The sequence below is a fragment of the Aristolochia californica genome, unplaced genomic scaffold (genome assembly GCF_029961685.1).
Source record: "Aristolochia californica isolate CCGP_79_NKW_82.1479 unplaced genomic scaffold, dmAriCali1.0.hap1 SCAF_3, whole genome shotgun sequence".
Classification (NCBI taxonomy): domain Eukaryota; kingdom Viridiplantae; phylum Streptophyta; class Magnoliopsida; order Piperales; family Aristolochiaceae; genus Aristolochia; species Aristolochia californica.
Genome location: NW_027181992.1, coordinates 818,802 through 841,807, shown reverse-complemented (window position 1 = coordinate 841,807; position 23,006 = coordinate 818,802). Strand labels below are relative to the sequence as shown.

Sequence of the window (23,006 nt, the reverse complement as noted above, 5' to 3'; positions counted from 1 at the left end):
TCTTCTCTAAAGGGAAAAACCTTGTTGGGTAAGAGAAGAGTGGTAAAATTTCTGTTTTTTTGCACAAATTCTTTTTCATGCTGTTCAAAATATTTTTTAAGCTAGATGGTTTACAGGAGAGAAGTCACCCTTGTCTCAGTTGTCTCAAGTTTCTGTTCCACCACTTTTGAGACCGTATCTGAAGATACATACTGAAATAGTTGAATGTTTTACTGCAGTGGGGCAATTAGGTAAATATACATTGCCCCTGTCACTATACAGGCTAAACGGATAATATAGCTCGCATCCTCAGCTAAAACCTTCAATAAACCTCTGCAATGGCGGTCTCTCTTCTTCTTCCCGTCTCTTTTTCCTCTCCATCTCTCAACTCTCGCTTCCTTTCTTGCAAACATCCAAACCGTCTCGCTATACGTGGTACTTCTAGTTTGACACGTTTCTCAATTTCTGTAAAAGCCATCGCCTTCCAGACCAGGGAAGAGGTAGAGACCGTCAACATTGCCGAGGACGTCACCCAGGTCGGTCATTTGATTCTTATTTTATTAAATATTCCACTTTTCCACCTTTCTGGCTGAAGGGTTGTCGAGCGCATTTTGATGATTTAGTTTCCTACTGCGGTTATGTTTGCCAAAATGACTGTTTTTCACTATGATGGTTTACTGTTTTTCTTTCGTATAACACTAATTTAGCTTATGTATCCCCATATGAAGTTACATTTGTTTATTTTTAGACAGTAGTTGATGAGTTCCAAAAGATTGGCCGCAATTCATCCACCTACGATGGGTCCTTTTGCTTTTAAGCGGACTAGGAAGAACATTTTCAGATAAATATATGTACGTCAATGAAATATAAACGAGTATCAGCAGATAATTTGTCTAATTGGAAGTTGCCTCGACGTTGTTTTCTTGGTGCTAGGATTTCTTGGATCATGGATAATGAAAGATCTGATTATGTACATGCTATTAACACGAATTCTGCATGAATTATTTTAATCTGTTGGCGAATATGTTTCACTTTTGCATTTGTGGATGCTTTCTGTGTTAGCATAACTGTTTGAAACTTGCTTTAGAAATCTTCTCTCCTTTCTTCAACGTAGGGCCTCCATAATGGGGGATCAAGGACTCTTGGCAATTTAGGGGTAAGGAATATTTAGTTTATGCTTGCGTTGAAAGGAAGATGCTCCCAATAGTGTTTCTTTTGATGGATAGAAGGAACTATATATCTACTTTGTGTCAGAAGGAAGTCATCTTTAGACAAGAAGCTGAAAGCAAGCAAGCAAACTGCTGAATGTTGTAGCACCTGACTAGCCACAATCTACTGATCCTTAGATCCCCATCTTATTTTGGAGTTAGAGTGTCTTCCCACTCAGAGGATGAATTTCAGAGGTTAAGGAAGATTCTCTCTGTGGAAATGCTTTTAATGAGAAGAAGGAAGTCTTCCTTGTACAAGAAGTTGAAACACAGTGGACTTGTTAGAATGCTTGATTGACTTGCGACAATCTACTTATCCCTATTTCCTAGATTATCTTGGAGTTGAAACTGCATTCCCTCTTGCAAGATGAATTTAAGCCGTGATGGAAATCCTCCCAGTGAAAAATGCTGGTACAGGTCTGAAATTGATGACCCGACTACTTAAGGGAAAGAATCCTCCAAACAAAGTTTATTCAATATTATAAGTTGCTTAGCTAACAAAGTTAGTTGACATAATATTACAGCAGTATCACTAAAAGCCAATAGTCTTTGAGGAAGCAGAAGATAGATAAAAAAAAAAAAACTAGCACTTGTAGCAACTGACCTACTGTCAAGTTAGACAATTTTATGTTCTTGCTTCTCTAATGTCCATTCCTTGAAGTTTTGAAATGGAGGCACTACAATACACTCCTTCAATCACAATAGGGTCCCCATTGTTTTTCCTGAGACAGTTTTAGCTTGATATAGTGAGTCTACTAGAACCAGGAAGGCTTCAATCTACTTCTTATTTTTCTCTTTTATTTGGACTGTAGTTGATTGGAAAAACACCAATGATATATCTAAACAAGGTCGTGGAAGGTTGTGTGGCTAATGTTGCTGCCAAGCTGGAATCTATGGAACCTTGCCGAAGTGTTAAAGATAGGTTGGTTTTCATGTTCATTGTGTTTTTATGCAGCTTTAGTTTTGCTTTGTGTAAGCCGTATCCTTTACAATTTGATTGTTGGATGTCTGTAGAATTGGATACAGTATGATATATGAGGCTGAAGAAAGTGGAGCAATTACTCCTGGAAAGGTCAGCATTTTTTATGCCACAATGAATGAAATAAAATATAATGATATTCTCCTTAAAGTTCATATACATCAAGTGGAGATTTAATCTTTTCCATTATTAGTAATTTTAGTATTTTTCTCTGAACTCATTCAGAGCACTTTAGTCGAACCCACTACTGGGAATACAGGAGTGGGAATTGCTTTTGTTGCTGCTGCGAAAAGATACAAGCTTATACTGACAATGCCAGCATATATAAATGTGGAGAGACGGGTTCTTCTACGTGCATTGGGAGCTGAAGTTGTTTTGACTGACCCAGCTAAAGGAATAAAAGGTGCAGTCGATAAAGCTGAAGAAATAGTCAGAAGGACCCCGGATGCTTACATGTTTCAACAATTTGATAATCTGGCTAACACAAAGGTTGCAAATCTCAAATGAACACCTTACTCTTTTCTGTTAATAATGTTTTGTCATTAAAGACTTCCTTTTCATTTAATTCATAATTTCCTTGCATGAATTACAGATTCACTTTGAAACTACAGGCCCAGAAATTTGGGAGGATACTGTTGGTAGTATCGACATACTTGTTGCGGCAATTGGGACTGGTGGGACCATCACTGGCACTGGGCGATATCTGAAGATGATGAACAAAGATATTAAGGTTTGAAGCTCTCCTCTTTTTGACCAATCCATGAAACAATATAAGGATTTGTAATTGGGACAATGACCTTGATGACATTTAGCTTGATTCATCTAGGTCAATGACTGAATAAGCCAAGTCAGACTAATTTTTATTTCATTTGGAGCTCTTTAACATTTCAACCTAGCAAAAAGCATAAACCAGATTGATGCACCATGTTAGAGCCTCTTCATTCACCATAAGCATGGAATGAGAGATTTGCAGAAAATTAGAACCGTCTTTATGTCAGTGGCTAATAACTGTTTGAAAAAATTGTGCTTTTTGAGTTGCAGAAAAGCTTCTAATATTTTTAACTTTGCCTTCTATAGTATATTATGCATATTTTCCATTTTCCCATTTACTAGTTTTATGTTTACTATCTTCACCAGTTACTTTTGCCTAGGTAGTTGGCGTAGAAGCAGCTGAGACTAGCATAATTTCTGGAGATAATCCAGGTGACTCTCTCTCTCTCTATATCTCTTCTCTCTCTCCTCTGTGATGACGGTGTTTAGGACTTTACTGCAGGTTATGTGCCAAGCATTTTGGATGTCAAGTTGCTTGATGAAGTCATGAAGGTGAGGAACGTACATAAGTTATTTAACCGGGGATAAGAGGTCCTGTTGAAAAATGACTGCTGCTCTTTCTTTTTTCCTTAAGTGAGTTTTATGTTCTTTTTTCATGTACTCATAGATTACAAACAGTGAAGCCGTTGAAATGGCTAGGAAATTGGCATTGCAGGAAGGTTTGCTCGTAAGTGGAGACTGTTCTCTCTCTCTCTCTAAGTGAAACTTCGGATGGGAATACCATAGAAGTCTTCCATTTATTGGCACTTATTATCTTCTAGTTAGCTATTTTAGATAGGTTATCTAGACCGCTCTATTTCTTGCTGATATAGATTAAAAGTATATATCTCTGCATTGCTCTAAAAAAAGTATATATTTCTGCAGGTTGGTATTTCATCAGGTGGTGCTGCTGCTGCCGCCATTGCCGTAGCAAAAAGGCCTGAGAATGCAGGAAAGCTTGTTGGGGTAAGCAAATTATGTGATTTTTTGTGATAATTGATGCATGTGGATTTGTAGGTTATCTATTGATTGTTTGTGGTATGCAATGGGTCTTGGATTTGTAGGTCATCTTTCCTAGTTTTGGCGAGAGATATATTCCTACAGTTCTTTTTCGTTCAATTCACGACGAAGTTCAAAAAATGTGATGAGATGAGGAACACCATCCTAGGGGATAAAGTATTCACCAGACTCTAAACGGGCTCTGCTTGTTGAAGAAGAGGCAATGGGGAATAGAGATCTTAAAAATTCCTGTTGTATGTACATTCTCTGCTATTTGCATTTTTTTTAAAAGAGTGCAAGAGCTTCATTTTTTTAAGGTAGGATTTAACTTCATTTGATGGTAGTTGAGGATGGCAACTTCCCTTTACCTTATCTATTTATTATTATTTATTTTAATGAGGTGCCTTTGGTTCCTTGCTTTGAAAACGGCTTACATGTGGATGTTCTCTTGGAGAAAACTGGATGAACACCCAAGAAGCTTTTCATTTTTGAAGGATTGTTCTTCGTCCAACGCAATTAGCAATCTTTTCGTCTCCAGTTTGAGAAAAAAATTGCTTTTGAAACTTACTTTGGAAGAGGTGCTGGCCTTGTTGAATTTTTTTGATAAACTTTTCTCTGGCCATAACACCACTTTTAAAGCAAAGATGGACCAGACAACGGGGCAGCATTATTCCTCATCCCCTTGGACGTCTCCTTTACGAATATTCATTGTTTATTTTGTTTAAAAAGAAATACAAGTACGTGGGCAATTTTTTTCTATTCTTAACCAAGATATGTAAATACCAGGTAGAGGTTATGGTTTTCTACATTTTAAGCTCAAAAAATTCATTTTTAATTATGCCAAAATCTTTTGCATGTTAAATACAAATTTAACGACGATAAATTTATGCAGATTTCAACTCTGAGATAGCTACTGAGCTTCGTCCTCAGTGAAGGTTCTCCGACCTGAACTTGGGGCCGTCTTGAGACCCATAAAAACTCGTACGGGAAGATGACTCCGAGTCTCTATACTGGGTGAGTCCGGCCTCGGCCTCTTAGATCAACTAACTCACTGAAGTACGAGCCCGAGTTGGAGTCGCAGGATAAGAGCGTCATTTGGAAAATGATGAAGTAGCGAAATGGTATTGTAGGTTTCACATGATCCCCAATCCATGAAATCGAGCCGCCACCACTTTGCCGCCTAGCATTTCGCGGTTGCTCGAAAATTTGAATTTCATAGCCATTCAAAACTCGAAATACTTTTTATTCAGTTTCGTTGCAACTGCGTTTCCCCTCTCTCTTTCTCTTTCCCCCCTCTCTTTCTCTTTCCCCTCTAGAATCAAGCCAGGTCTCCGATGGCGGGAGAAAAAAGAGGAAGCGGTGTCCCGAAAGTCAATTGCCCAGATAGCTTCCACCTTTCCTTCTTCGGATCAAGGTTTTGAGCTCTTCCTCGTAAGAATATCGCTACTAAATGTTTCGGTATATATGAGTATTTCAATTTCTTTTAACAAGTTAGGTGATAATACGAGAATTTTGTCCTGTTGGTTCTTTAGACATTCAATTCTGATTTTCCCTAGAGAAAATAGGAGAAATGGAGGGGGGTTCTGATCAGATTTAGAACGATATAAGGCAGGATTTGGAAATTGGGTAAGCTTTAGATTGACAATGTTTGTTGCATTTTCTCCCCAAAAGAGTTTATCATCTTCCACAATTTTGCATCGACTGGAAGAATTATGGTGAGGGAGGAGAGAGTGCAATCCTTCTATGCTCGAATACGCGAAGCAGTGCCAGCTTCGTCTTCTTCGCCTTTATTGATTTTTCCCTCAACCTCTGATGTTGATTCACTCTGTGCCCTGAAAACCATAACTCACATCTTGTCTTCTGACTCCATCTTGTATTCCTGCTACCCTGTGTCCTCGTTTAGTGAAATCGAAAATTTTGTTGGGCCTGCTCTTCGATCCTCTGACCAGTCCGTCTCTATTCTTCTCATAAATTGGGGTTCCCATCGAGATCTACGCAGAGTTTTGAATCTTGGTCAAGCGGCTCGTGTTTTTGTTGTTGATAGCCATCGTCCCATCCATCTCCATAACCTCAGTGATAAGAACAAACAAGTAGTCGTTCTTTATACCCATGAGGATGAGCAACACGCTGATCTGCATTATGATTTTGATTTTGTCGCTTTGTCAAATGAGTCAGATCTGAACAGTGATGACGAGATGGATGGGAACTCTGATAGTGAAGACAGTGAGAGTGATAGTGAAGATGAAAATGGTGGTCCCCGGAAGCGGAGACGGGTATCAAATGAATTTGAGGTGGATCCTAGTGACCCAAATGCTTACCAGAAGCTTAAATCCCTTTATTACAAAGTCGGCACTTTCCATGGGAGGCCATCGGGGTATTTGATGTACGATTTAGCCCACTCTCTGAGGAAAAACACTAACGAGTTATTATGGTTAGCTTGTGTTTCTCTCACTGATCAGTTTGTTCACGAGAGACTAACGAACGAGAGGTACCAAGATGGAGTAATGGAGCTTGAGCAACACATCAACAGTTCTGGCAATTTAGATGCAATTACTACTGTAACTCTTAAAGATGGTACCAAAATTCGAGCTCCTGATTCATCCAGGATTGCTTATGAGGATGAACCCAGGCTCATGCTTTTACGTGAGTGGAATCTGTTTGACTCTATGCTCTGCTCCTCTTATATTGCGACCAAATTAAAGACCTGGAGTGATAATGGCTTGAAAAAATTGAAACTTCTATTGGCCCGAATGGGGTTTGCTCTTCAAGATTGCCAACAGAAGTTTCAATACATGAGCATTGAGGTAAAGCAGAAAATGAAGGATGAGTTTGAAAGATTCTTACCTGAGTATGGGTTGACAGAATTTTATTACAGAAGTTTTTTGAGGCACCATGGGTACAGTTCAAAGGTTTCAGCGGCAGATGTAGTTTATGGGGTCACATCTTTGCTTGAATCATCTGTAGAATCAAGCGATGAACCCGCAGCTGAACAGTTTTGGTTAGCTTATTCAGCTCTTTCTCTGAATAATCTTGATAAGTTGAGAAGAGGAATGCAAAGTGCAATTCAAGTGCAGAGGGCAGTACTTAGACAGGGAAGTTCAGCGATCACAAAAGCGGGTTTTATCAGAAGTGGCAGAAAATTTAGGTGGGTCATGCTTGAAGATACAGTTGACACCAAGTTTTTGGGCTACCCTCAAGCCTTAACCAAATTCTGTTATTTCTTGATGGATGCATTGAGAGAAAAGGGTGCAAGGATGAAGCCTTTGATATGTGCTTGCTTGGCTCAGGAGCCCAATAAATTTCTGCTGGTTGGTGTTTGTGGGAAACCAAGACTTGGTGCGATTCAAGGGAATTCGTTTGGAGCTGCATTTAGGTCAGCGGCGGAGGAAATTGGAGTTGAGTATTTTCATGAGTTGTTCGAGTCTTCATGGATTGTATTGCACACAAATAATGTTACTCCTTTTATGGTAAGGATCAGTGAGAAGCTCTGATGCAAATTTATCTTCTTTGTCTTAGCGGCCTAGAAATTTGATGGGTACTGTAATTTTTATAATATTCAGTTCTGACTAATCCTGATAAGCATTTTCCTTTCTTGTATTTTCTGTCCTGTATACAGTAATTGCATTCCAAACTTGATTTATCTGGCTTCACTCTTGTTCAATCTGCTATGCTGCATGTTATGCTTTATCATGACCTGCTGTAGGAAAAAATGGAAAACAAAATCTTTTATCGTCCTCTGGTTCATTTTTAATCCATGGAAGGAGATGAGGGGAAAAAACTAGTATACTGACTGGATTCCTGAAAGTGTTTGTCTTTCACATTTTCTTTTTCTTTCTCATTTCTCTTAAACCAAACAGAGGATGCAGTGATATATGTTAATTTTCTATATATTTTTGGTAGTTTGTTAGTCTATCCCTCTTCGTTCTGTATATCGTATAGTTTTGATCACTGAGTACATAAAGAATGTAGATAAAGACTGAAATACTTTCATTGTTGAGAATTCAATTACAAACTTAAAAATTTAGAGACAAAAAACAAAAGAGTGTTGCTGCTACCAGCAAATTCACTGCTGAAGCCTGCCGCTACAGAAACGTGGGTTAACCAGTTCATCTTCAGGCAAGAGCAAGAGGAATCTCTGGAGGCTTATCTCATCAAATACAAGATTTTACTGCAAATCAAGTCTCAGATAAGTAGAAGATTTAGCTGTCGTCACTGGATTATAGACAAAATCTCTGAATTCGTATCATCTTCTACCAAGCATAAATCCTTGATGAAGCTCTGTAGTTTTGTGGCATCCCTAGTTTACTCTTTGTCCTGTCTCGTAGCATCGCTATATATATATATTTTTTTTCTTTTTCTTGTCTTTTGGAGCAGTGCTAGGGTTCTATCTGAAATAGCCTTTATGAAAATAATTCAGTGCACAGTAAGCAAGAGTTTGGTGAAGGAAAACAGCAAGAAAAGAGTTGCATGCTCATGGTTCTTGACCTACGAGTAACGGCATGTAGTCAAGCCTTTAAAAAAGTCCCAATACTTTTTCTAAAACTTCAAGATGCTGACAAATGGAGAGTTTGAGAAGGATTTACTAGTCCATTTTACTAGTAATTAATCTTACGAATGAGACCTATTCACATAGATAAGTAAAATCTCTTGTACAAAACCACTGAATTTGAATAAGATAAGATATTTTTGTTTTAGCACATGGTCCTAACCCATTAACATCCATATATGTGGCATCATTTATTAGGAAAGAAGAGTCTAGAATGGTTTTAGATAGGGTCCTACTTGGAGATCAAAAAAATACCAACTCCATTTCCAAAATGGTGTAACCTATAAAGGAGTAATTGAATGTCTAGACCCCTCGATGTCAATAATTCAAAACAAATCCCTTTCAATGTTTTATCACTCATTAATGAGAAATCCCCACATCTAATACATGTTCAGTGGGTAAAACTATGCCACTTACACACCAGAGCATGACATTTATGTAGCCAGCTGAAGTTAGGTTTCTCATAATTAGCAGAACTAGAATAAGTTCAAATTCAGGTTCATCTGCTCACTTGCTCAAATTCTAGAAGATGGAGAGTGAATGCCTTCTGAACTTTGTAAGTCATGGATGTAATTTGCAGACAAAATCTCCATGACATTAACATTAACGATGGTGATCTCTATCAAACTAACAAGGTTTTGAAACCAGTAAACCTTCGTTTCAAAGGAAAATCAAACTAAAATGGAGAGAAAAGAGCTCTGATAGAAATATGGTATTTGTACGAATTTCAAGATGAATACATCAAGTTTATAAGACTTATCTATAGACAAATCAAGGATAATCTACCCTTATCCCCTATAATACATAAGCCAATGAAAATTTGCCACATAAACAATGCAAATCCCATATTATTCAAATTCTAAGGGGTCAAACTTCATGTGTCTTTATTAGGAGAAACTCAAATTTTGAATTTGAGTCAAAACTACCACTCAGCTAGCCAGCCAACCAGCTGGTGCCTGCGCGTGCGTGCCTTGGGTTGGTAGCGCATCGCACACTAATAAGAACCCTAATTGTGAGAGCTTCTAGTCTTTTTTAAAAGTGAGAAGAATTGAAAAAGAAAGGTTAAGAGGGTTAGAGTAAGAGCAAGTGAAGAAGAGAGAACTAGAGGAAGAGAGGGAGATAGAGAAAGATCTTGAAGGAAAGAGAGAAGAAGAGAGGTGAAAGAGAGGGGAGGTGCTAGACACCAATTTGAGAGGGGAAAGGGAGATTTGAAAAAGGTTTGATTGATTCTTCTTTCAGCTAACACCCCTATTTATATTTTTTCTTATACATTATGTGGGAAACTCCTCCATCAATTAGGGTTCCTTAATTACATAATTTAATGAGAAATCCTAGGAGATTGAGATATTATATCATTCTAAGAGACATTTATGAATTTAAAAGATTACATCAATCAAAGGAAATATTCTTTCTATTTTAATAAGATTCCATCTTCTTCAAAAGAGGTAAGTTTGACTCCGGCTTTGACTAACCCTTTGAGGGGTAAATTTATTTTTTATCCTTGCACTCCTATTTTCTAGGATGTGGCACCACTTTCTAATTTTTGGATGGTGCCACTTTTTATTTTTTCTTTCTTCTTCTTTTCTTATTCTTCTTTGTTTCATCTTCTTCTCTTTTCTTTGTTGGGGGTAATTTTGGGTCTCTATCATTCCACCCATCTCGAGTATCAACCTTGTCCTCAAGGTTAAAACTTGAAGAAACATACAAGGAATTCATCTTAATGTGAACAAAGTAGCGTACCCTAGATTTTATGAAAAACAAATAAAAATTTCCACATTTACCCTTTAGGTAGCGCCCCTTAGACTTTGTAAAAATAAATGCCCCCAAAATTATAATTTGTACCCGTCCCCTAGCTTGGTATATGCATGTTTTACATAAATTTGGGTTTTATCATGCCATCCTTCTTGGAAGATCAACCTTGTTTTCAAGGTTGAAGTACTATGAAAGCGTTGTAAGAACTTGTCTTCAATCTCCCACGTTGTATATTTCTTGTTAAGCTCATTTTGCTTATGCTCTTGTTGTATGTTGAGTTGGTGCTTGTTGAGCTTGGGAGCCAAATCTTGGTGCAACCAAGCTTCTTTTAGAGTGCAAATATTTTGGTCTTTGACAATAGTGGGTGGTTGTGTTGAATGGGATGGTGGGTGATACATATGTGGTGCATGAGGGTGAAGCTTTTGTTGGTGTGAGTGAGGTTTGATTGGTTGGGGCGGGTTAGGGTCTACATTTGGAAAGTGAGATAAGTTGAGTTGAATTTGGAGATAGGAAGGTAATGTGTGGTATGGTTCTTGGAAAGAATAGGGTGGGGATCATCACGAGGGTGGGTGGCTGTAAGAGTAGCTTGGTGGTGCATAGTTTGGTGGTTTGTTTCATGGTTGTAGTGGTGGAAGTGGAGAAGATTTGTTTGGGGAGGAGATGGAGCAATTGTGATGGATGGAGAATATGAGAGAGTTGGGTAAAGTGTATGTGGATAGAACATTGGTAATTTGTATGAGTTGGGGTGAGGAGGGAAAATGTGTGAGTTATTTTTTTAGACCATATTCGTCACATGCTAACAAAACAAGAAGGTTGTACCCTCCACCCTTAAGACCCTTCTTAAGTTGGAGGGTTGAAACCATGACAACTTTCCCCTTACAGCGAAAATTACACAAGGTCCTTCCTCATTTGTAATCTCTATCATTCCCATATAAGGCATTACAAAGGCCTTTACTTTTACCTAAGGAAATCCACCCCAAACATTACATTAAAATCGTCCAAAATGAAATTCAAAAAGCCAACCCACTTTCTCACGATGACACGAACATGCTTGGCCACCCCAAATACGACTTTAGCCTCAGATTTGACAGTCTTTATTCGACTGTATGGCACTTCCCACCTTGAGTGTAATAGTCTAGCGTCCTCATCCGAGATAAAGTTGTGGGTTGCTCTCGAATCAACAAGAGCTTTCACCTTGCCATCATTTAGCAACATATCAAGAAAAATCATGTTAGGCCTTAGCGATTTCTCAACCATTTCTTGGATTGAGCTAAGCAAAATCAACGAACCAACCCGACATTCTTCAACATGTTGATCGTCACCTCCATCATTCACTTTGATAACATTTAAAAACTTATTTTTATCCTTCACCAAGTGTTCTTCTTCATAAATGAAACAAGTAATCTTTCGATTTGTAGGATTACTTTTTTCGTGTAGTTTTTTTTCTTTTCTCCATTTTTATGGTTCCCTTTGTCTTTCTTAGAAGTCAGTCTCCAAGAAGACTTCTTCTTATGGTTCTCATTGTTCCTATTTCTATCCATAGATGTGGTGGCATTATCATCAGATTTTCTCTCAAATTTTGTCAATATTTTTGCGATGCCTAAAGTGGTTGCAAACGTCTTCACCTCCCAACTCCTCAACTCTTGTTCAACCCAAGGATAAAGTTCCACAAAAAAATAAAATAATTGATCATCATCGATCATATTAGAATTCTTAACATTAAAGAGGTAAAGGACTAAATGTACTCACTGAACGTCCCTTTTTGCTTCAATGCATACAATTCCTCTTGAGCTAGGTAATCGACAACTTCGGGAAAGTAATGACACTTCAATTCATGCTTGAAAACTTTTCAAGTGTCAATCAACTTTTTTCCAATCTCGGCATCACCAAGTCTTCTTCTCCACCACAAAATAGCATCATCAATGAGAAATACATATGCGATACTAACCTTTGTTTCCTCATTAATGAGATTTGAAGCTTTGAAGTATTACTCGACTTGCCATAATAAGTTCTCATTCGCCTTCGGATCTCATACGCCCCTGTACGGTTTAAGCTCAAGAACCTTGATATTCATTCGTGTATAAACCTTTTCCCCATTTAGAACGGTTCATTCAAGAATCATCATTCTCGTCCGCATTTTTTCCAACTTCGTTTGCATCTCGTCAATATCATTGAGAGTATTTGTCTTTAGAACTGCAATGGCGGCATGTACATCATCCTCTAGCCCTTGAACCACTTCAAGGTTATGTTCTCAGATGTCCACACTTTCTTTATATTCTTCTCCCAACTCGAGCATTGGCACTCTACCTTCTCGAGCCTAGACTCAAAGAAGTTAAATAAGATTCAGTTTTGGAGACTTTATTCTTACCTTTGTTTGGAATAATTTCTAACATCAGTTCCAAGGAAGCCATGGCTGAAACGATTATACTCTGATACTAGTTGTCACACCACTATAGCGGGTTAGGATTCGATCCTAAAGCTTCAACATGCGGCCTAGCTTACTTTGGGTGAAAAGTAAACTAGTAAGCCTTCGTTTCAAGGGAAAATCAAACCAAAATGGAGAGAAAGGAGGTATGACGGAAATGAGGTATTCTTTGCGTGGATTTCAAGATAAATAAAGCAAATCAAAGATATGCAACCCTTATGCCCTATAATATATGAGCCAATAAGAATTTACCATATAAGCAAGGCAAATCACATATTATTCAAATTCAAATGGGTCAAATTCCATGTGCCCAGCTTGTGGACTCCCACGCGCACCGATTGCTACAGCGTTGACTGTATTTTTGGGCCATGTGAGGGTGGTGTTGCCATTAGATGGTCTTTTTGAGGGCTTGGTGCTGCCATTCCACCTTGGAGACCTCATTCATTTTGGCTATCTAACGTACAAACTCGCCAAAATCGGTTGTCAACTATGCCTGATCTGTCTATGGCTGTTGCATATTAGAAAATAAATCAACTTTTTAAGACAAGACAAATGCCAAAGTATTTAGTAAAACCTTTCTTTTGCGATTTTCTATTGACACCAACACAACTTAAAACAAGGATTATTTGTGTAAAAGGGTTTATGGCATTGCATAATAATAATCTTCATCGCGTTAAATAATTACAACTGGAGAATAGAAGTCTTCTTCGGATATGTATCTTCTTTGGGTTTTGAGGAAGTGATGAGAGAGGAGTGATAGTGGGATTCAACATTGAAGGATCTGGTTCAGGATTGAATTCTGAATAAATTGTTCTGATGCTTTCTGTCTTTCTTTCTAGTAAAAAAACACAAGTAAACGAATCAGTGACATTGGTTTTTTTCACAGATTACTTCTCTCTTCCGTCAATGCTATTAAATAGGGGGTCATAAAGAACAATAAAAGGAAAGGACTGGAAGATTATAAAAGGGAGTGACTGGGGCCCGAGAGCAAACTTTAATTTATTATGCTTGAGAACCGTGGAATTATCAGCTCCGACTTCTCTATTTCTTGTACAAGTCCTCATGTACCAATACGTCGGCAGGGAACAAATATTTTAAAAGATATTCAAAATTAAGAGGGCAGATGAAATATGACCGGTGATTTGTGAATCGTGTTGCCATCACTTGAATGCACCGATTATTTGGCTTTCCGTTTCTTCCGCAAGAGGAAACCAGAAGCAATCACGTTCAGAACACTACTCTGACATGAATGATTAAAAAGATATTGTGTTCATTGTTTGGAAGAAAAAAAAAACTAACTTTAACACAGTTTCAAGTTAATTCTACGGAAGCTTGATCTTACCTTCAGTTGGAATTTGCACCGCGTGCTTCAGTCTTCACACAACAGATTACGCATATGATTCATGCTGGAACTTGAGCACCCTCCACTCGTTTGATAGGTGAAGATGGAGCCCAGCTGGGTGAGATGGAAAGCAATTTAGTCGGAGCCTTTATCGTCATTTAATGGAGGTGGACGTCGGTGACGATGAGAGCCACTAATTATATAATAAGGAGATGACTTCAATTCATGGGCATGCATGGCCACCTTGAGCGGGTATTTGCCAAGTAATGGCTCACACCCTTTCCCCCTTTGATATTTTTTCCGAGTAATGGACAGAAGAAGAGGAGGAGGAGGAGGAAGTGATTAGCAGCAGTATTTGCAGGCATGAAAGAATTTCCCTTCATTGATAAAGCGTTTTGTTCTAACTTGCAAGTAATCTATAGAGTAGAAAATGTAATATTTGCTGGTAGTTGAGTGAGGGAAATGGGTTTATGCTTGGGACGAATTCGGATGCTGAAAGGAAATTCCTTCTGGAACAGGCCACTGACCTTTTTGCTTTTCAGACAAATTAGTGTTGCAGAAACTAAATTTCAGCATATTTTTTGAAGAAGATTTTTAATGCAGGAAAGGTTTTCTTCCTTGATTTTTTTTTTCCCTCAAACTCTTTCTTTCTCTATAACTCTCTCTCTTCCCCTCAAGATCGGTATGCCGACATTTAAACTGAAAGAAAATCAAGCATTGGTGGATTATTCAAAATTCCTTGTTCAGTTATATCTGAAAAGAAAAAAAAATAGCCAAATAATCAAGTACATATATAAATTAAGAAAACGACTTCCCAAGCTTTGCTTGTTTGCATTCTTCCGCAAAGTAGTGGGATTTATAGTATACTATCTCAATTCTTCTTTCTGCAAGTATTCCCAGAGTTGCAATCCCAGGAATATTCTTCCACTACGTATTTATTGTGGATTTCTCCAGAAAAAGCTTGCTGCTGCTTGATTCTGTTGAACACAATCAGCTAAAAGAACAACAAAAATCGAAAAGAAATCTTTTCAAGATGAAGATTCCTCCAGTAGCCCCACCCTTCTTTTGTTTTTCTTTATCTGGGGTTTAAAAATGGAAAGGCTGTCTCCAAGCTTTCAACAGAGACCTGGTTCTTGTCAGTATGCGCAGATGCTTACCGAGAGGTCTTTGATGTGGGTCGCCACCAATCTAGCAAAGCGCCACCTTCTTTTGAATTTGGAACCATATGTTACAAGGAGTTGGTAAGGTTTTTTCGCAGTGATGGCCCAGTCATTTAAGCTGACTTTTAAGGCCACTGAAACTGACAGTAAACTCAAAAAAAAGGACGTAGTAATCGTGTCTTTTCCATGGAGTTCAAATATAGACATTCTGGATTAAATAGCTTGGTGGAGTGTAATAACTAGGGTTTTATCGGCCTCGTCTAGTATAGGTGAGGGCACTTTTAAATGCCTGAGCGTCCTCACCAGGAGAGTCTTTTAACCAGAGCATCTTCAGATGTTTGGTAGTTTTCACAACTATGGCACTGTGTGGGAGAAAATTAGGGTTCTGGGCTTGTACGACTACTAAAGACTGATCAGAGAGGTAATGCCGCAATTAGGGTCTGATATATGAGACTCAGAAAGCGAGAGAGAGAAATTGAGATAAGGAGTCATGACTGTCATGCGTCTGAGGAAGAAGGAGGCCGTGTGTTGTCCATCTTATAATTGTTTAATGCCAGATTGTGACTAATAACTCAGCTTATAACAAAGGGATTTAAAGTTCAGAAGCTTCAAATGTACAGGTGGGACTTGGGAGCAAGAAATAAACCAAAAGGTTTTTTTTGAAAGCCAAGTTGGGTCATGCAGATGTGAATGAGCAAAGGGGCTTCTCAACCTAACCCTGAGATCGATGGAAACAATTAAATTGAGCTACAGTCCTAAATAAAATGGAAATAAAAGGGTGGTGGGTTCACTTTGCCAAAGGGAGCAAGAATGGGTTCATCAGAGGAAACAATCTCTGAGGGAGCAACGAAGCTAAAAGAAGACAAGAGAGGGATTATAATATGAACCATGCATGATGATAATATATATGGTCAAGAAATGAAGCCTAAGCAATTGAACAAAGCCATCACTTTTCCCACCCAATATTCTCATATTTAGACAAACCTCTTCCTCTCTTTTTTTCCACTTTTTGGTAAGCTCACATGCCTTCTTATCTCTTTTTATTAAGGCCCCCACCTGAAGTGGGCATGGCGTTACTCCTATCCCCCTCTCACCTTTCCCCCCTTTATGTCCTTTTAACAGTCTTGCATGGCTAACCCATGCAATCACCACTTCGAGTTCCCTCACTCACACCCCCAAAGGTTCAAAGATCACATGCCACTCCCTTCTACAGCTTTCCTTCGATTAAAAAAGACCCCAAATTAAGGTGCCACTTTTCCCCCCTTTACTTCCAGGATTTCTGCGTGAAAACACTTAGTATTTCTCTAATGGGTATACTCCTCTCTCTATCAAACCCTAAACCACAGAGACTGATCCACATTCCATGTGGGACTACTTCCTTTGAGTTTCATTTCGTAGAGCTGGCAGTAGTTATTTAGTACTCATGATTTGGCCCGTTAGAAGTAGCTAATAAATGAGAGCCTTAAATTTTGTTTAATACGGGGTGTCGGATTCGTATGGTAAAATCTTTAGGGTTCGTGTCTACCTCCGTCTGACTCATATACGGTGTAATGGATGTAGAGTCACTCAAGAAAAAAAAAAAAAAAAAACTAATCCAGGGTTACATTTAATGGAAAATATATTTATGTTTATCTTTCTCTCTCTGTCTTTATAATCCGTATACTTGAGTGCATGCAGAAATGCCGGAATCTGGCCTCGTCTCTGACAATCAATTTACTGAGAAATGAGTACCGTTAGCACAATGTATTCATGGATGCGAGAGATAATGTTTTTTCAAGGCAATGACTGACGTTATTCCCAATGGGAAAGCAGGAGAGAAAAGGTGGATTTATTTCACAGAAGCATTTGTTCAAATCTTACATTTGGCGAAAAGATTTGTTTGCTTAAGAACCCTGGAGAAGAAAAAGAGAAAAAAAAAAGAAGAAGAGGAAAAGAAAGTAAAATTAAAGGAAGAGAACTGGCTCATCAGATAGCTTGATCGACCAGATTTCTATGTTTTTTTGTTTTGTATTTTTCTCTCTTTCTTCCCCGGAAGACGATCTCGGTGGAGACTGTCAAAAGATTGTCGCCGAGCAGCAATCTGCAGAGATACCCATGAGTTCCTCCACCTGCCCGTTAGCTGCTTCGTCCAACAGCCATTTCTCAAGGAACGAAAATGGGGGTTGATTTTCTGATTTCACCTTGGTTTCGTTCATGGAATTAAACCTCTCAGCTACTGTTGTCCGAGATCCATGAAGTGTAGAGTTAGAAGAAGACTTCCCCCAGGCCATGTTGTTGTCAAACGAAAAAAGAGACTCGAGATCTTCATGGGAGATCATGTCACAGCTCTCTTGCTCGGATTTGGCTTGGTTGCACTGGAAAGAACTTGCGGGACCTGCATTACTGTTCCCTTGGTCTTGTTGTTGCGTCCCTTGAGATGGAAATTTCAGACCGGCCTTGGGTGAATTTCTCATCCACCCTTCCAAGAGTCTTGAAATGTTTTCTGTGCTTGACGCATAAGTGGAGCAGCCTTGGTTTAGCCCCACAAGTGAGGAGTGGCTGCTGGAGATCTCTGAATTCCTTGTGACTGGAGAACCGTTTGAATCAGATGTTATGTGGCTGTCCAAACCCATTTGGAACTTCTTGATTTTTTTCTTCAAGTGGGTGTTCCAGTAGTTTTTTATATCATTGTCCGTTCTTTGAGGAAGGTAGGACGCTATCGCTGCCCATCTGTGTAAAATCAGAGAAAAAAGTACATTAATTACAAGAAGCTTGAAGATAATTAAGGAAAACGCGAAGAAATTCTGAATTGGACTCCCGGAGATTTTCCTCCTAGCTCCGGTGTAATCAGGATGGAGATTGACTATATTTTCATCTATGGAATTAAGGTTGAAAGAAGAAACAAGTGATTAATTTGCAGGTGGAAGCATATCGAGATGTTGAGGTGTATATGAGAAACTGAAACACTTATCAAATTACAAACTCTACCTGTTACCAAGCAAAGCTTGGAGATGGATTATCATCCCTTCTTCATGTGGGGTGAAGTTCCCTCTCTTGATTCCTGGTCTGAGGTAATTCGTCCATCTAAGTCTGCAACTTTTGCTGCACCTCATCAGACCTGAAAGAATGGGTTAATTCTCCTATCGAACACATAAAAAAATTGAGGGGTGGAAAGAGAAAGGAAAAAGAAAAAAATATCCTTTTCGGAAGTTCATGCAACTGCCTTCCTGAGTAGATAGATGATGAATTCTAGATAAAACAAAGATGGATGTTGAAATCACTGAATTCGATGGAAATGGAAGAAAGAAACATAAAAGCCAGATGGGAAAAATCGATGCAGTCATGGGTACCCATCTGCGACGATTAAAAAACAAGAGAAAATCAAGAGAGAAGAAGACGAACAAGAACAAATTGAGTGAAACTCTCAGCTTCGACTGCATTTCTTTCTTCTGGCTAGCTGGTTTACCTGTATTTGTTGGCACTGATCTCCAATTCCCAGGTCCATGTTCTTGGATGTAAGATACCAAGATTATATCTTCTTCAGGAGTCCAAGGTCCTTTCTTTATTCCCACCTTATCACAGCAAGGAGGTCTCCCCATGGTTCTTTTCCACTCTCCTTCTCTCTCTCTCTGTCGCTTCTCCTCTTCTTCTGTATCTTCTTTCTTCTCCCCCCCCACCCCCACCCCCCGGCTTTTGACAAAGAGTCTTTCACATGTGAGTCTTTATATACAACATGACTTGCCGAAAAGCTGCTTTCTAACCGATGATCTACCTCGCTGATTCACTATAAACTTTTTTCACCTTTGGGAAATAGTCAAATTGCACAAAGAAGTCAGCTGGAGTAGCTGAATTTCCTTCTTCTCTCTTTCTGCTCTGCACTCACATGAATCATCAGTTCTTCCCGAAAAGGTAGGAAAGCTACAGTCATCTCGTATCTGTCCGCTCCCCCCTTACCTCCCTCGTCCCAGCTGTAAAACATTAATCCTGGGTCATTCTCATTTTCATCTCTCCCTGCGAAGTGAGCAGTGAAAAAGTAAGTCATAAGTCGATCTTCCCTGTAATATTTTTCAGCTTAAACCCAGAAAGCTAAGCAGCAGAAGAAACCCTAAACGACCAAACTGAAAACGCACGGCATTTGAAAGTACAAAACCACCCTCGCAAGCTATAATGCCCAGAGTAGAAATTCTCCGAGTTTTACCTGACACGATACTACTAGATTGGATTCACGTAGGATGCCGCGGTTTTCTTTTACTGTTTCATTTCGTCTTGTGCTTCTGCAAGTACCTCCATGCCAATCACGTCATCTCTCCGTTTTCTACTTTCACCCCTTGCATTTCAGTAGATGATGAGGATGACATTACTTGGACCAATAAATGTAGCAATCACTGCACTTTCCTTGCATGTAAATGAGCCATCATCCAAAACCTTCAATGACTCGATCGGACAGATAAAATGGCCAAGATGTATTTATGATCTATACTGTTTGCTCCCTGTAACTGGAAAACCCTCTTCTGATTTCTCGTAAAAACAAAAGAAAGAAGGGACGAATGTTGTTTAATTCGACCTTCTTACTAGCTAGAACTGTTTTTTTTTTTTTTTGTTTTGTTTCCGCGGATTGTAGGTAGATGGTACTTGGCAGGAATCCTTGGTCCATCTAAACCTAATATGAGATAGACAAGACCTTTCAAAAACTCGCTGTCTTCGGTTTTTTTAGATATACGATAAAATTCATCCATGGATTTGACAATCTTTTCAAGCAGATGCTAAGGCTGGGCTTGCAGTTTAACAGTTATATTTATTATGACTACTTAGATTCAACACAGGCTGACAATTTTACTTGATTTTCTGTCCTATCACTTGAGAGAATTTTTTTGGTTTGTATGAATTTTCATGGTCACTGAAGTGATCATACAGGTATAGCACTGTCACCTTCGTTACCCCATCTACGAATATATACAGCAATTGATTCTTACACTGTTCACTCTAGGACCACAAAAAAAAATATCTCCGAATAAAAATCCCATTTTTTTCTGCACTTGAAGAAGATTACTTCAATCCCTTTCAAGTGCAGAAGAAAAGGCATAATTTGAGGGGAAGCACCTCCCTTCTCACTTTGGTTTTCTCAGCTACTAGGTCTTGGCTCGCAGAAGCTAGGGTGTAAGTCTTACTATTCATTACTACTCTTGTGGGGTCCACCTGTTAGATCGGTCCCCATTCGAAGCTGTCTCAAGACGGAAAGATCCTATCCGTCCTTGACCGTGAGGTGGTCCCCAAAAAACCCTGATCCAAGATGGCTACAGATCGAAAAACTGTACTACTCGGTCTTGTGGTCTATAATCTCGTTTTTTTTTTTACTTGTATCAATAATTATGTTAAAAAATGGAGTAATACCACCACAATCTGGTGGTCCTCCAGAGGTTTAATTGCCACGGAGCCGCCACGTCCGCTTCGCTGCGACCATACACGTTGATCTCGGAGTGGAGCCCATACACTCTCGGGGTAAATCCGTCACGCAATTTGATGGAATATGACGTACTGAGGAATTGCCACGTGGTGTGGTCGAGCGAAGAGAAGTGAAGCGACGTGTCACCAGAAACAAAAAAATCGAGATTAGGATTGGGGATCAAGGAAGAACGAAAGGAAAGGAGCAGCACATAACCCTTCCGCATCGGAAATGGGAATGGGGAATATTCGTGAACGTGTCTCTGGTGGGCCGATCGCAAACGACATCGCACCAGTGGGTTTGTCAGTACGTACCATTCCAACTACAGGTACTTGGGTTCATTGACATTTCCCCACGAAGGCCCATAAAGATGACGAATAGCCCGTCCTCTAGATCCAGAATGTAATCGGACAAAATCAGTCTAATTGCTCCGTCTCCAAAGCTACGATAATCTCTTGAAGCAAACCAGCAACGGCTGCTAACCCATTGTTGGAGCTTCTGCTGCTGAAACTAACTGCACGGCGAGGTCTTTAATGTTTTTCTTCTATTTTCTCCTCCCTCGGTCTATCTGCCTCCTCTCCTAACGACCTCCCCCCCTACTGTACTCTTCCTGGATTAGTACAGGTTGCAGTTAAAGCGAACCAGACAGCAGCAAATATGAATGACCCCCGTAATGTAAGTTCGTTAGCTGCAGATGATGATATTTTTAATTCTCTTCTGAATACTTGGTTGCGAGCCGCAAAGGCTACGAACTGTTTGTTGACCGTACCGCCTAAATTAATTTCCGGAACCGTTGGGAATGAGCGTGCAGAGTTTAAACCACGACTGCCTCGAAGTTTTTGAAGCTGTGGTTCCTCCGCCATTTATCTACAACGAAAGCGCCTCCCTCTTCGGCCGACGAATTGACGATTCCATCCCGTTGTGTTATGAATCGAAATGCACGGCGTTGTTGACGAATTCCCAGATGTCGGCAAGGCGGAGTCTCCTTTCACACCTACAGAGGCTCTCTGGAAAGATAAAAAACCAATGCGATACTCCCCTGATTTAGACTTAGCGAAGCAAATGTGAAGAATTAGTGGACCATTCATTAGATTTCCATAATAAGCAGATCCCCAACTGTGTCTCAAAGGGGACAGCTGAAGGGTCCATCGTGATCCAAGACTTTGGGGGAAGAAATAAATGTCCGTCGTCTCACTAAATTCATCACCGCAATCCCGGTTACAGTTCTTCTCTTTATCGAAACCGTATTACGAAGAGCAGGCACTTGTTTACGTCGCATGCAATCTCTCAATCATTTGCAGACAGTATCAAACTTGCAAATAGACAACGTAAACAGGTTTTAGATTGGGTGTGAGACAGGACAGTTTCGCTGGATAACTACATTTCGCCAACATTAGGGTCTCGATGTCGAGTATCGTTGTTTTCTTACTTTGACTAACGTCCCGTTTTGTTGTTTTCTTGAACACGAAGTACAGCCCACATGTTAGTGTACTGGGGTGAAGCTAAAGACCCGTCAAATTGTCCAGGCAAAAAAATCTGAATTCGAAACTGTTCGTCTGCTGGTAGAAATAGAACCCAGAAAAATGCCCGGTCGTGAGACGGAATATTAAGCTGGATTTCTAAAACTGCAAGTGGACTGTGGTTTCTTGATTCCTATCTGTCAGCAATAATGGGTAGGAGTGACTGGGGACTGAAATTTCAGAGTACATGTAGCCGAACCCTGGCTCTGTTAAAAACCTTCGACCGTACTGCTGCGTTGTGTCCCAAGAAGCCAAAAAGCACGAGAGCCACAATTTACCTACGCAGACTCTAAGCAGACCACAAACACGTTCGCCACATCAAACGGTCACCGATTCTTTGCCACCGTGGGTGAGCGCCAGCAGGAAGAAGAGAAGCGAAGCCACTGCAACAAACAAAATGAAGTTGGAAAAACGGTTGAAGCTTCAAGTATTTAAAGTTCATCGCTGGGGCTTCGGTCGCTTGAAGACGAGAGACCTCCTCCATGCCTTCTGGCATATTTAGCTCTTTATTTCTATTTGAACCCTGAAGAACCCATTGCCATTTTTGGCAAACCAATACGTTTAATGGCCTCACAGCTACCCATTTCCAGAGACCAGAATCCAACTCTTAGTCACCTTCAATAGAACCAAATTGTTCACTTTACATCAGAATCACTACAGTGTCAACAGTGACCCACCAGGTGCCCGTCCTTGTGGGCAATTATTCAGTGCAATTAAATATGCTGAAAGTTCATGATACCAATGGTTTTATCTAAATATAAATCATACCATGTGTCTGTTACATCAACAGCTTGCAAAATTTCAATTTTTTCTCCAACCCGGTTTTTTTTCCTTGATTTTGAAAGGTCTCTGTACTCTACAGAA

General features: G+C 39.6%; 3 protein-coding genes across 4 annotated transcripts; 2 read left to right on the top strand and 1 right to left on the bottom strand.

Moving 5' to 3' along the window:
- Nucleotides 1–322: 322 nt before the first annotated feature.
- LOC137958727 (S-sulfo-L-cysteine synthase (O-acetyl-L-serine-dependent), chloroplastic) lies at nt 323–4,371 on the top strand. Of its 2 annotated transcripts, XM_068805823.1 has the most exons (10): nt 323–515; nt 2,000–2,109; nt 2,202–2,259; nt 2,392–2,655; nt 2,759–2,896; nt 3,318–3,369; nt 3,440–3,489; nt 3,605–3,664; nt 3,862–3,942; nt 4,041–4,371. In XM_068805823.1, the coding sequence occupies exons 2-10, from the start codon at nt 2,018–2,020 to the stop codon at nt 4,119–4,121; spliced, it is 876 nt and encodes a 291-aa protein (XP_068661924.1). In that variant the 5' UTR covers nt 323–515; nt 2,000–2,017; the 3' UTR covers nt 4,122–4,371. The 2 variants fall into 2 exon arrangements, with proteins under 2 accessions (XP_068661924.1, XP_068661923.1); XM_068805822.1 differs by lacking the exon at nt 3,605–3,664 and having other exon boundaries at nt 436–515.
- Nucleotides 4,372–5,252: 881 nt separating this feature from the next.
- On the top strand, nt 5,253–7,613 carry LOC137959697 (uncharacterized). Its single transcript, XM_068807025.1, has one exon. It carries the CDS (start codon nt 5,688–5,690, stop codon nt 7,464–7,466), a length of 1,779 nt encoding a protein of 592 aa, XP_068663126.1. The 5' UTR covers nt 5,253–5,687; the 3' UTR covers nt 7,467–7,613.
- A 9,388-nt stretch (nt 7,614–17,001) lies between these two features.
- LOC137958734 (transcription factor MYB60) lies at nt 17,002–18,857 on the bottom strand. Its single transcript, XM_068805832.1, has 3 exons — nt 18,646–18,857; nt 18,168–18,297; nt 17,002–17,909 (listed from the first exon to the last, which is right to left on the bottom strand). Exons 1-3 carry the CDS (start codon nt 18,776–18,778, stop codon nt 17,255–17,257), a joined length of 918 nt encoding a protein of 305 aa, XP_068661933.1. The 5' UTR covers nt 18,779–18,857; the 3' UTR covers nt 17,002–17,254.
- Between the last annotated feature and the right edge of the window lie 4,149 nt (nt 18,858–23,006).